Raw genomic sequence first — 13,191 nt, forward strand, 5'->3', positions numbered from 1 at the left:
AGTCACAGAACCCCTAGAAAAAAACTTATGCAGTACACTCTTTAACATTGGTCTTAGCAATATCTTTCTGGATATGTCTTCTGAGGTAACGGAAACAAAAGCAAAAATAAACAAAAACTACATCAAGCTAAAAAACTGCACAGCAAAGGAAACCATCAGCAAAACAAAAAAACAACCTACTGAATGGGAGAAGATATTTGCAAATCATATATGCAATAAAGGTTTAATATCCAAAATATATATAAAGAAACTCATGCAGGGAATCCCTGGTGATCCAGTGGTTAGGACTCCACACTTTCCATGCTGGGGGCCTGGGTTTGATCCCGGGTTGGGAAACCCAAGATCCCACAGGCTGGACAGTGCAGTCAAAGAAAATAAATAAAAGAATCTATGATAGAAGCAGAGCTGAAAATTAGAGGAAAACATTTTTTTTAAAAAACTCACACAACTCAACAACAATTAAACAAACACCTCTATTAAAAAGTGGGCAGAGGATCTAAGTAGACATTTTTCCAAAGACCTACAGTGGCCAGTAGGCACATGAAAAATGTTCAACATCACTAATTATTAGGGAAATGCTAATCCAAATCACAGTGGCATATCACCTCACACTAGTTAAAATGACTATGATCAAAAAGACAGGAAATAACAAGTGCTGGTAAGGATGATGAGAAAGGGAACACAAACACTGGGGGTGGGAATGTAAGTTGGCGCAGCGACTATGGAAAACAGTATGGAGATTCCTCAAAAAATTAAGACTAGAATCACCATATAAGCCAGTTATTCCATTTCTGAACAGTATGGAGATTCCTCAAAAAATTAAGACTAGAATCACCATGCTGCTGCTGCTGCTAAGTTGCTTCAGTCGTGTCTGACTCTGTGCGACCCCCTAGACAGCAGCCCGCCAGGCTCCCCCATCCCTGGGATTCTCCAGGCAAGAACACTGGAGTGGGTTGCCATTTCCTTCTCCAATGCATGAAAGTGAAAAGTGAAAGTGAATCACCATATAAGCCAGTTATTCCATTTCTGAGTATTTATCCAAAGAAAACGAAGATACTAATTCAAAAAGACATATGCACCCCTATATTCAGTGTAGCATTATTTGTAATAGCCAAGATATGGACACAACCTAAGTGCTCATCAATGGATGAATGGATAATGATGCAGTATATGTGTACAACACAATACTATTCAGCCAAAAAAAAAAAAAAAAAAAGATGAAACAACATGGATAGACCTTGAGGGTATTATGCTAAGTGAAATAAGTCAGATGGAAAAAGACAAATGCCCTGTGTTTTTACTCATATGAGGAATATAAAAAATAAAATAAACAACTAAACCAAACATAACAGAAATGAACACAGATACAGAGTAATGGTTATCAAGGGGAAAGGGACATTGGGGATGGTTCAATGGATAAAGGGGGTCAACTGCATAGTGATAGATGGAAACTTTCTGTGGTGAGCAAACAGTAGTGAATACAGAAGTTGAAGTATTATACAATGTTGTACACGTGAAACGTAAAAATAAATAATTTAAAATAAGACTTGGAGTCATTTTCAGTTACATCCGGTTTGCCAAAGCTCTTTGTTTTTCACTAATAATAGTGATAATAGCATTTTCATTAAAAATATAAATCAGATACAGGCTATCTTTCAAACTTCAACTAGCTATATTAAGACATTTTAAAAAATGGATTTTATATTATGCTGGAAAAAAATAGAAAATATGTCTCAGACTAGGATACTTTCAGTAGGCATGCTACAACCAGAGAAGGAATAAATATACCTTCTCCAGGTAGTTTAGTGGTTCTCCATCTTGGCTCCACCTAGGATCAAATATCACCTGGGGAACTTTAAAAATCCTGATACCCAGGATGTACCCAGACCAATCAAGTCAGAATCTGTGGAGGAGGGACCAGTTATCAGTATTTTAAAAAGTGGGTCCAGAATTGGGAGAGTGGCACTGACATATAAGCACTGCCATGTGTAAAATACAGGCTTAATGGGAAGCTGCTGTATGGCACAGGGAGCTCAGCTCAGTGCTCTGCGATGACCTGGAGGGGTGGGACAGGGATGTGAGTGGACGGAGGTTCAAGAGGGAGGGGATGTGCACACACACACACACATCTATCTATCTATCTATCTATCTATATATATATATCTGATTTACTTCACTGTACAACAGACAGTAACACAACATTGTAAGTCAACTATACTCCAATAAAAAAACAAATAAATAGCAGGTCCAAGACCAATTCACACCAAGCTCAGATCTACTACTGGCTACACAAACCTGAGTGGTTTGACAGGGCGTAAAACAGATTATGAATTATCTATTTCACAATTACCAAGTCGCCACCAATAAAGAACTCACTATTCCCCCAAGCAACTGTAACTGTGCCATTAATTTTCCTATAAATGCAATCAACCATTCCTCTACTTTGTTAATTTAGTTTGACTTGCACAGAATGGCAAAACCTACAATCATCTCCCAGATAATCAAGAGTTGCTTGTAGTACCTCTGCTGCCATTATTTCTACTCTCATAAAAATAACCGACCTCACACTTTCATATTTCATTTTAGATCATTTCATAAACTCTATCATTAATCCCAGAGCTTCAGGTGTATAGTAAGCACCATGATAGGCTCTGATATGTGTATTCATTGGATCTGCATTTCTATTCAAATCATAACTATATCCAAACTGCACCTGCAGATTCCCTGTATCAGCAGCCATCTGAAAGGCACACATTTTAATCTGACTTTAATGCAGAGCTCCTCAATTTGAGCAGATGCTCGAAACTACATTTCAACCAGCGTGGTGGCTCATAAGACCCACTGATTTTTTTTTTGTCTCAGTGTTGTATAGAGTTAAAACCCCGCCACCAAAAAGAGGACTTATTTGACTGATTGATGATCATTGGTTCCACTGCCATCTCCAGCCCCACCTGCTCCCCCAGATGATCAGAATTTCCTAAAGCTGCTCTCATTCCAGGAATGATCAGGACTGAATTCATAAACAGATTTACCAGGGAGCCAACGAAGCTTAAGCCTGAGGGCCTCTCAATGTGTCTGGGCCTCTTCCAGGGCTCTGAAGGTTTATACTTGTAATTTGATACACTTTTGCTTTAGGCAAATTGTGTGTTATACCCCACAAACCCTAGATCCATTCATAATGGGCCTAATGTAACTTGGTTGTCATTTGGAAGGCAAGCACTAAAATAAGCTGTGAAATCTTCATAATGTGAAGTCAACAAGAATTAGCTGTGTTACAACTATGTGGACAGGTCAGTCTTTTCTTCCTCTCCAACAGAGGTACTCCTGTTGGTCTATGAGGAAAGAGGGCATGGTGTGGAAGGAAAAGAAACCCATGATTGGAAAGGACAGGCTCTAGGTCCTAAAAGAAACCAGAGGGAAAAATCTAAGCTTTTCCAGTGTGTGCAGAAATCAGGTAGGCTTAGACCCAAGGCGCAGGACTGGCAATCCTGAGCAGTTCCCAGGCCACCTGCCATAGATAAAAATCAGCTTTCTCTGCCTTTACAGCTAGGCATGTACAACTTGTTTGGCCTTTTTGTGAAGAAATTTTCTGTTCATCCTCTTGCTAAATTAAAATTCATTCTCATGCAGTAAAGTTACCTTCTAAGCAAATATTAATGAGAAATGGGCTCACATGCAAATGTCTGGAGTGAATATTTGAAAGCATAACCACTAATTGATGGTTCTAACCCAGAGTCCCCAGACTGCTGTGTATTTTGATGGAGGTAGATGTGGGGGACGCGGAGATAGATGGGAGAGGATTAAAGCGGGAGGGAACCTGAAGAGGAGCCTGAAATATGGAAGCCCACTCTGCAGACTGCATGGCTTGGCCAGGCAGCACCTTGTATCAGGCTATCAGCCACAAGCAGCAGGTTGGAACCACCAGCTGGGCTTATATTGCAGTCAAACAAGCAGATAGACCTGGAAAGACAGATGTGAGCATGAGGTCTCTACAACCTTGTCTCCTGCTCACTTTGGAGCTCTCCACGTTCTGGGGGCACATGTGGGTCAGTAATTCCTGATTCAGAGAGTGGATGAAAAGTCTGATATCGGATCTTAACCATTCTCTAGCACTCCTTTCCTTCGGACATTTGTCCTTCTGGGTCTAGAACTTCTTTGGACAGCATCGGGCTCTCCCTGACCAGCCAAGAAGTCCAGATCATCTTCTTAGTACTTCCTTTCTTTCTTATCCATATCCACCTGCTCTCTTGACCTGTGAACTTGGCCCTTCTGCCAAGTTCTCCCAGGCAGGTGAACTCTCCTGTGGGGCCAGCTCCATGGAGCAGCTGAACCCCAGGGAAGTACTGATCCCTTCTCCAAAACTGATCCCCTTTCTTAGTACCATGGGCCATGGAGACTGACCCCTGTATCCCCAGCAGGGCCACAGACACTGCCAAATCCATCTTCATTTCATTTATGTCTAAAATTGGATCATGTAGGGGCACAGTTCTTGAGGTGCTATCCTACTGTGTGCCCCCTTTGCCTGGCAAAGTAATAAAGCCACTCTTTCTCCTCCATAAAAATTAAAAAAAAAAAAAACAAATAAAAAAACAATTGGATCATGAGGCTCCAGGCCATACTATAGGAGACAGCAGCAGCAGTGTGATGAGAGGAGCACCAGGCAACCCTGCATCCAGCACGCTGGCTGCGGTCAGCCAGCAGTCTGCCCTCCTCAGCCGGCTCACTGAGGAGAGCCTTCTTGCTGCGGCTCTTCCAGCAGCAGGAGAGAAGCAGGAAGACAGGCAGCAGAGCAGCAGCAGGGTTCAGTGAGGAAGACGGCTCTTACGGCTACTTCATCTCTGGCTCATCATGGATGGATAAGCCCAAGTCTGAAAGCAATTCTCCATTAGAAGTCTGCTTCAGCCTCGGGTGAATAAAGGTACCTTCCCTGACCCAGCCTCCAGCTAATGGGGAGATGGGTTCATCCCAAATTGACTGATAAGCTATTTTCCCTCACAAACCATATTTAAATTAAGAAACCTGTGAGGAAACTCTGTACTTCACCTTTTCCAAAGATGGGCTAGATTGTGAGAACAAAAGACAGGAGGTCTCAAGGAATCACAGTTGATAACTCACTCTGCCGAAAGGGTAAAGAAGACCCCTATTACTTCATCAAAGAAATGTTAATAATTATAACATGCAGTAGTCAACAGCAGAAGCTGACTGGATTGAGAAGTCATCCATATTATTACCATTATAGGCTGTACTGTGCCATGCTGATGGGAATTGGGGGGAAGGTTTAGGGAATATTTGGGGCAAAGAACATCCCCAGATTTGCCTGACCACATCCAGTGAAGTGTGTGTGGTAAAATATTTAAGATGTGGAATGTCATCAATCTGCAAAGATTTTCCATTCAGATGGGATATATAAATATATGTATATATATATATATATATATATATATAATTACCATGGTAATTCGTGTTCATTATAGAATATCTCTCTGTTCTGACATCAGTTTAGAAAGATTTCACCCAGACAGCACCTACCAGTTACAACTGTTTAATACAGGTTCACAGGCTTTGGAAATATCCTTTTTTTGTCCATTGTTAATGAGCAATTACTAATTAATAAAATATATCATCACTTCCAGAACCCATGGAGTTAGTTTAGGTGAAGGAACTCACAGCAAGAGGATTGTTTAAACCACATACAGATTTATTTTAACATAATGCCCTTCTTGCACATAAGAAAAGAGGACAGAGATAATAAATATAATTTTTCATCTACTTAAAATACTGTGCTTTTCTTTTAGGTACTTCTTTACCTTGAAAATTAACTGACAACAATTCAGCACCACAGAGCTACTGGAAATGAATTATGAGTCCAGTAAAGCCATAGATCCCTCTCTCCTCTCCCACCCCTCCACAAGCCTTCCCTCCCACCATGCATACGCTTTTAGCACCGTACTCAATTAAAAGGGAAACATGTGTTCTCAACAATTTGGCTTAAAAGGTTAAAGAACTCTGCTAATACAACATAAGAGAAATAACACATCCTGTTCTGATATGGAAGTTCTTGAAAGTGTTAAAGCATAGGCTACCTGTATGAGACTTACCTGCAGGTGTTTATTTAAAAGACAGTCTTACACCAAGACACACTGACTTAGACTAGGAAGCTGGGAATCTGCAATTTTAAGAAGCTGCCCAGTGTATTATCAAGATGCTGGCAGGCGAGGACCACTGATTTACCATAAATTGCCAGAGGTCTGGGCAATTAATTGCCAAGCGCTCGGCAGCTCGCCCCTACTCACCGGGTGGACTTCCGTGTCCTGCTGCAGCCGTAGCGATTGCAAAAGCAGAGGCCGGCGAAACAGAGCAGTGGGAGTTGTCAGCCGTCTGTCCTGGTTATTTAAAAAGAATGGGAATGGCATGGTGAGGCAGATGCATAATATTACATAATGAAAATTCTCATTTTCATTCCTGCACTGAATGAAGGGTTGGGTCAAATACCCTGTGTTGTCCTTATTAATAGGCAAATAACAAGATTCTATATCAACCAGTTCATGCTAGTTATAGACCCAAGAGAAATGAAAACATACGTCTATACAAAAACTTCTACACAAACATTCACAGCAGTATTATTCATAATAGCCAAAAAGTAAAAACAGCCAAATCTCCCCCAACTGATGAAATGATAAGCCAAATCAAAAATTCCCATGTGAGGGAATATGATTTAGCCACAAAAAGCATGAAGTAGTAATACATACCGCAACATGAATGTACCTTGAAAGCATCATACTAAGTGAAAGCTGGTCACAAAAACTCACGTATTATATGATCCCATTTATATAAAATGTCCATAATAGGTAAATACATAGAGACAAAAAGTAAATTAGTGGTTTCCAGGTGTGTGGGGGGATGAGAATGGGAAGTGACCACTGATGTGTACAGGATTTCTCTAGCAGGGGTGATGAAAATATCTGGATTGAGTTACCATATTGGTTACCATAACCAATATCTGATTGGCTATGGTTGCTCAGCCTTGTGAATATATAAAACCACTGAACTGCACACTTTAAAAGGGTGAATCTTATGGTATATGAATTTTATCTCAATATAAAAATATATATATTTTTTAATATTCTACATGTTACAGATAAGAATTTTCTTCTCAAAGCACCCTTAGAAAGGAGGATGGGCTCTCATATTGAAGGATGCACTGAGCACGTTTTTGTACCCCCTCTCACTTCTCAGATATTTATACACAGCACTTGATAATGTTGATGCCAATCTCACTGTTTTTCTCGTTCAGGCTTTTAGTGAAGATGGTTCATTTCTTCTGTGGCTTTTCTGTGATTCTGTGGTTTTATTAGTTTGCCTCTAAAGTCATATAGTCATGCTTAAAATAAATAAAAGGGGAAGCAAAGAGCTGCTTAATGTGCCTAAGCACTAAAGCACAAAACACCTCTACCCTCTCCTTCAGCTATAGCCTGAAAACATTTGTGGAACCAGGTGGGCAAGGAGACAGATGAATGGGCAAAATTTCAGCTACACAGTGAGAAAACGCGGCTGCTGTCACTAATTGGATCCTCCATATCATCACAGACTGTGTTTTCCTTCCTGCATCTCTGGGATTTGGTTGGATCAGGAAAGAAACAAAGGACTTAGTTAATCCACAAACAGGATGAGGATTTTCAAATAATGCCTATATAAATTTAAAGAATTTTAAATGAATATAAACATATGAAAATAGACCATAAAACAGAGCTCTAATGATAGTATCCAAGTGGATAGCACTTAAATAACTCTTGCCTTGGTAAAATTTTGCTTCCATATAGTTTGACCCCAAATTCTTCCAGGTTAATAATGAACTCAAGGGAGTCTGTCTGACATGGCAATGGTCACGGAAGTTGCCAAGGCCTGGACTGATCAAGGCTCTAAGAACAGTAAAGAGATTTGGCCAATCCCATAGTAGTCTCATAACAAGGCAGAAAAGTCTAACTTGTTACATCGGTTTTCCAGAAGTACCCAAATGTCAGGGTGACCCATGACTAATCAGGAGCCCAAAATCAGTCCCACTCCTCAAGAGCTAATATCCATCAGGGCAATTCTGCTGACAATGGTCCACCCAGGCTAGCTTCTCTTGGAGCTGATGGAAATGACAGCTTCCACTGTGTTGCTGAAGCTACAAATGAAATGATCATTTGCAGCCAAGCACTCTGTTTTTTGCTAAACTGCCTTACTTGAAGTAGAAGTATGAAAGTCAGAAAACATCTACATTTACTTAGGTTACTTGGGGTGAATCTGCTTTCACAAGTGAATAATTTTCCCTTCCAATTTGAAATAATTGTCTTGAGAAAAAAGGAGACATTTCAAAAACAACTGTTATTTGGACTTATATTTATTTGAGCGATGGGGAGATAAAAGTTTTCTATCTTTTGCTCTGATGGTTTTCCCTTCAATTAGAAATGGTATATTTTAAAACAAATTATGGGATAATATTTTATAATTTTTGTAATAGAAAATATACCAGATTCTGCCACTAACAATAATGAAGACTGGTGTCCCAGGCAACTGGACATTACTTTAGCTAAAATACTGTTCTTAATAAGGTCACCCCGCAGTTTTGTGTCCCAGACGAACCTATTTAATACAGACTACACTGGGATTCATCGTAAGGTCATCAGAGTCTGGGAACTCTTTGGCAAAACCAGCACTGACATTCAATCAACTGGCAACCAAGAACAGGCTTAGAGATTAACCTGCGATTCAGGTTACTCCACACAAAATACCACGCAATGATGGTGGTCAAGTAAATATTGGTTATATTAGTGACATTTTCTCTAATCATTTATGTTCCACTACTTGCTCCCATGGTAACATTTGCTTCCAATTAATTTTCATAACTGAGACTGAAAAATATTTGGAAACTGAAATGGTAAGGTAAACAAAAGATTCAGGAGCTAGAATCATCTCCCACTTGCATATTTCTGAGTCCCTTCCTGAGTGCTCACCTCCAGGCTGGCGGTAGCGGAGGTGCCGAGGAGTTGAGGGCGATCTGCAAGGTGACAGTTCTGCGGCATCGGCTGCGGGGGAGCTGTCCACACCTGCTCGGTCCACCGGCGCAGACTCGAGGACTGCTGCTTTAAAACATCACACATTTTAACAACCAGGTTATGAATTCAAGAGCTTCTTGTTAGTATCATGCATGGAAACACAAAAGTTCCTTATGGATAATAAGCATTTCATACTAGTCTGTATTTTTTAAGGACTTTATCATGATATCGAAGAACCGACTCAATGGAAAAGACCCTGATGCTGGGAAAGATTGAAGGTGGGAGGAGAAGGGGACAACAGAGGATGAGCTAGTTGGATGGCATCACCTAAGTGATGGACATGAATTTGAGTAGCTCCAGGAGTTGTTGATGGACAGGGAAGCATGGCGTGCTGCAGTCCATGGGGTCGCAAAGAGTCGGACACGACTGAGAGACTGAACTGAACTGATCATGATATCAAGCCACTCCTCCTGGCAGAATGCTGACGATACACAACATGCGGTTAGTGGCTACAGTACAGAACATTTTCCCATCCTTCCAGAAAGTTCTAATGCCCTAGCGCTCAGATAAGCAGCAGGCCAGTGGAAATTTTTATAATGCAAGTTGAGAGGTTTTAAGATAATTTGAGTCTCTTCACTGCAGGTAACATCCCATGAGTAAAAGAAACATCATTTCAGGGTCACATTCAAGCTATTACCACATCCCTTGCACTAACTTGTTAACCAGGTAAAACTACAACTTCATGTGTGTTATTTTAAGGAAAAGCACTACAAAAATTTCATAAACTTCTAACAACTCTTTGATTTCTTTTTCCTTGGGCTTTGCATCAACTGATAAAAACTGCACCACCTCCACTAATTTTCCATTATCTTTATCAGCAGAATTATTCTCAACTCCTTTTACCATTCCATTCAAGATTTCATTCAACAAACTCGACAAAATTCCTAATGACTCCACATAAAACCATTTTTACACTTGTATGTGATTCACTTCTTTAGAAATATGGCCCAAATTCAGCTCTTCTGAAACACAAAGGGGCCAGGGAAGGGAAATGGTTAGAATCTTTCCTTGAATGACATAATTACAGTCAAGCTGGCAATGATGCAGGATGGAGACAAAAAAAAAATCAGTGCTTAGCTGTTAGTTTTATTATTTTCTAAATAAGTCCCTCAAAATTCAGTAATAGAAGGCATCTGCTCTGCAAGAGCAAGCAGAATATCAAACGTGTGTCCTCGGTCTGATTCAAGCATTCATTCCTCTGAGGCAAATGAGCAAATCATTTAGTCAGCAATTACACTGAACCAAAAAACTTCCCAGTGCGAGAGCTGGACAGGGCTCGGAAAGTCCACTGAAAGAACAGAAAAGCAGAGTAACACTGTAAGCAAACGGGCACCTACAGAGAGGAAAAATCACACCAGCACAGTGCGGGGGAAAGAAGCGTTTCCTTCTGGCAGGTTCACGTTCAATCAATCCCTGCAAACAGCTTTGCCTGCAGAACGAGTGGGCAGATGTGGGCTCAAAACAAATGCTAAAATTGGGAGCACTTTCAACCCACAGGCAGGCAATTTTCAAACTAAGAACAAAGAAACAGACACTAGTGATGTGGGTTGAGAGGCAATGCTTAGACTGTGTGGCATAGCCAGGGCCCAAGAGAACGCTGATGGACTAAGAGACCTAAACACCATGCTCAGGCCCCCGTGGTTCTCCTCTCTTCTCCACTGTGGGTTATATTTTGTTGATATCCCACCACTGGGTGGAATCTGAATGTGTGTTGGGCTGAAATTTGTGCTTTTTAGAAGAATTCAAGATAGCAGAAGGTGGGGCCTTTCTAGAAGGAAGAAAGAAGACCACTAAACCAGTCCATTCTGGAGGAGATCAGCCCTGGGATTTCTTTGGAAGGAATGATGCTAAAGCTGAAACTCCAGTACTTTGGCCACCTCATGTGAAGAGTTGACTCATTGGAAAACACCCTGATGCTGGGAGGGATTGGGGCAAGAGGAGAAGGGGACGACAGAGAATGAGATGGCTGGATGGCATCACCGACTCGACATGAGTCTGAGTGAACTCTCGGAGTTGGTGATGGACAGGGAGGCCTGGCATGCTGTGATTCATGGGGTCGCAAACAGTCAGACACGACTGAGTGACTGAACTGAACTGAATGAATGTTGAGTGAGCCTGGAACACATCTGGGGATTAGTAGAGGTGAAACCAACTGCATTACTCTTCCCTTACAAGTTCAGAGCCTCACTGAGATGAGGGATAGCTCCTGTTTCTCTTTTTTCCCTTCATGTCATTTGAAGTTCTCTTGCCAGGAAAGATGGCAAGGCTGGCATTATAACTTCAATGACAATAAAATCGGACAAAGGTTACTAGTATTTTTCAAAGACAGCACCCTGCAACTGTCTAGCCAGAGAGCAGTGAGAGGACCCATGGCCCCACTACAGACCCAACAGTGAAGCTGATCTTGTGCAATGAGGTTTGGAAAGTTGCATCCTGAGGTGAACAGCAGAAAATGTATAAACTCCGGGCACAGACTTCTTACTCAAGTTTGCTGACTGTTTAAAGTGTCAACATTATGCAAAGCACACACAAACATCTTTCAAATTACAGAGAGATCATTGTCTCCATTTACTTTGCCAACTGGAATTTTCAAGATTAGACAGCAGAGTTAACACAGCAGCACTCTTGGCTTCTACAGACATTGTGCACACGCACACGCGCGTGCGCGCGTGCGCGCACACACACACACACACACACACACACTGATATTGTCAGGCTGATGCTGAAGTAAAGTGTTTCATCTATGACTTTTCTGGAACTATTCATGATCGGTACTGCCTATATACCAATGCAAAATAAAAGGAAAAACTAAATCTATAATTCCTTCGTTTCACCCTTCAGAAAAATGCCCAAGAGCTCCCTAAACCTCAGTATTATGTCTAAACTTTCTATTCACAGTGTTTCCTTTATGAGGATCCACAGGATAAATTATTCTCAAGTCTCAGGAGCAAGAAAATATGTGCCTGCAGACCAGTCTATTCTTAGTTGTCTGTATGAATCATGTAATTGATTACACTCAAAACCAAAATCAGAATGATTCCAGGAACTGGAGAGAACCACACAGCATTTGTTTGTTCAACAATTTTTCTTCATTGCCTATTTCTTTATCTATTTGATTTTTAATCCAGCGTACCATGTGCCTCTCTGAGTTACATCTTTTATACTTTGAAGAACAATATGGGAAGTAAATACATTAAAAATCATCAGAAGACAGCTACCCGAAAAGGAAAAGAAATCAAGATGCAAAGAAGTGGCCAGAAACAAAGTATTTAAGGGAATGATGGGCCTTCCCAGGTGGCACTTGTGGTAAAGAACCTGCCTGCCAATGCAGGAGATCTAAGAGACACAGGTTCGATCACTGGGTGGGGAAGATCCCCTGGAGGGGGGCACAGCAGCCCACTCCAGTTTTCTTGCCTGGAGAATCCCATGGACAGAGGAGCCTGGTGGGCTATAATACATAGGGTCACAAAGAGTCGGACACAACTGAAGTGACTTAGCACACATGCAAGGGAAGGATTGTTAGGGGGGTGGTAATTATAGTAAAAATGAGAGAAAAGGGGGGATGTGTCAGTGGGTAGTCGTGACTACAACACACTGGACACTGGGGAGAGGACTGGACATCTCTGGAGCTGAGGTAGGTTTTCACGGGCTAACAAGTGCCATGGCCATGCATGGACACAATCCTGAACAACCCCACCTCCACAGCAAGATGGCTCTGCATTTAACCTTGACTGGAGAACCACAAAATCCTATCTCTACCCCACAAGCCATGTGAATAAACTGACCCCTGAAACTCTAACTGCATATCATTTGTTTGGGGGAAATCCAGTGGAGATACAGAAGTAGTAAGCCCATAACTTTGGTTTTTCTCTAATGTGAGAAAGATCCTAATATTTCTGCCTCACCTTTATCCATGGGCCCTCACCATCTGCTGGGCCCTGGTCAGAAATAACCTGAGCTGCCACATAATGAGGTCTCCAGGTGCCACTAGCTGTGCCCACAACATTCCCACCTCTGGCAGTCTGTTAGCATCTTGTCCTGGGAGCTTGATTTGGCCCTTTCTCATTTATCTTGTCTCCCCAGTTCTAAACTT

The 13,191-nt window shown here is 41.4% G+C and overlaps 1 protein-coding gene across 5 annotated transcripts in view; it reads right to left on the minus strand.

The window, feature by feature from the left end:
- The window catches only part of RASGRF2 (Ras protein specific guanine nucleotide releasing factor 2), a 260,971-nt gene that overhangs the window by 99,943 nt on the left and 147,837 nt on the right, over nucleotides 1-13,191 (minus strand). For 4 of the 5 annotated variants that reach the window (XM_006065110.4, XM_006065112.4, XM_044947343.2 and 1 more), the window contains 2 exons: nucleotides 8,997-9,125; nucleotides 6,294-6,383 (listed from right to left, as the gene is read on the minus strand). In XM_006065110.4, the coding sequence (XP_006065172.3) occupies nucleotides 6,294-6,383; nucleotides 8,997-9,125 (219 nt within the window). The remainder of the gene's footprint in view (nucleotides 1-6,293; nucleotides 6,384-8,996; nucleotides 9,126-13,191) is intronic. The other variant, XM_006065111.4, reaches the window with a different exon arrangement.

This window comes from Bubalus bubalis, chromosome 9, assembly GCF_019923935.1.
Source record: "Bubalus bubalis isolate 160015118507 breed Murrah chromosome 9, NDDB_SH_1, whole genome shotgun sequence".
NCBI classification, from domain to species: Eukaryota; Metazoa; Chordata; class Mammalia; order Artiodactyla; family Bovidae; genus Bubalus; species Bubalus bubalis.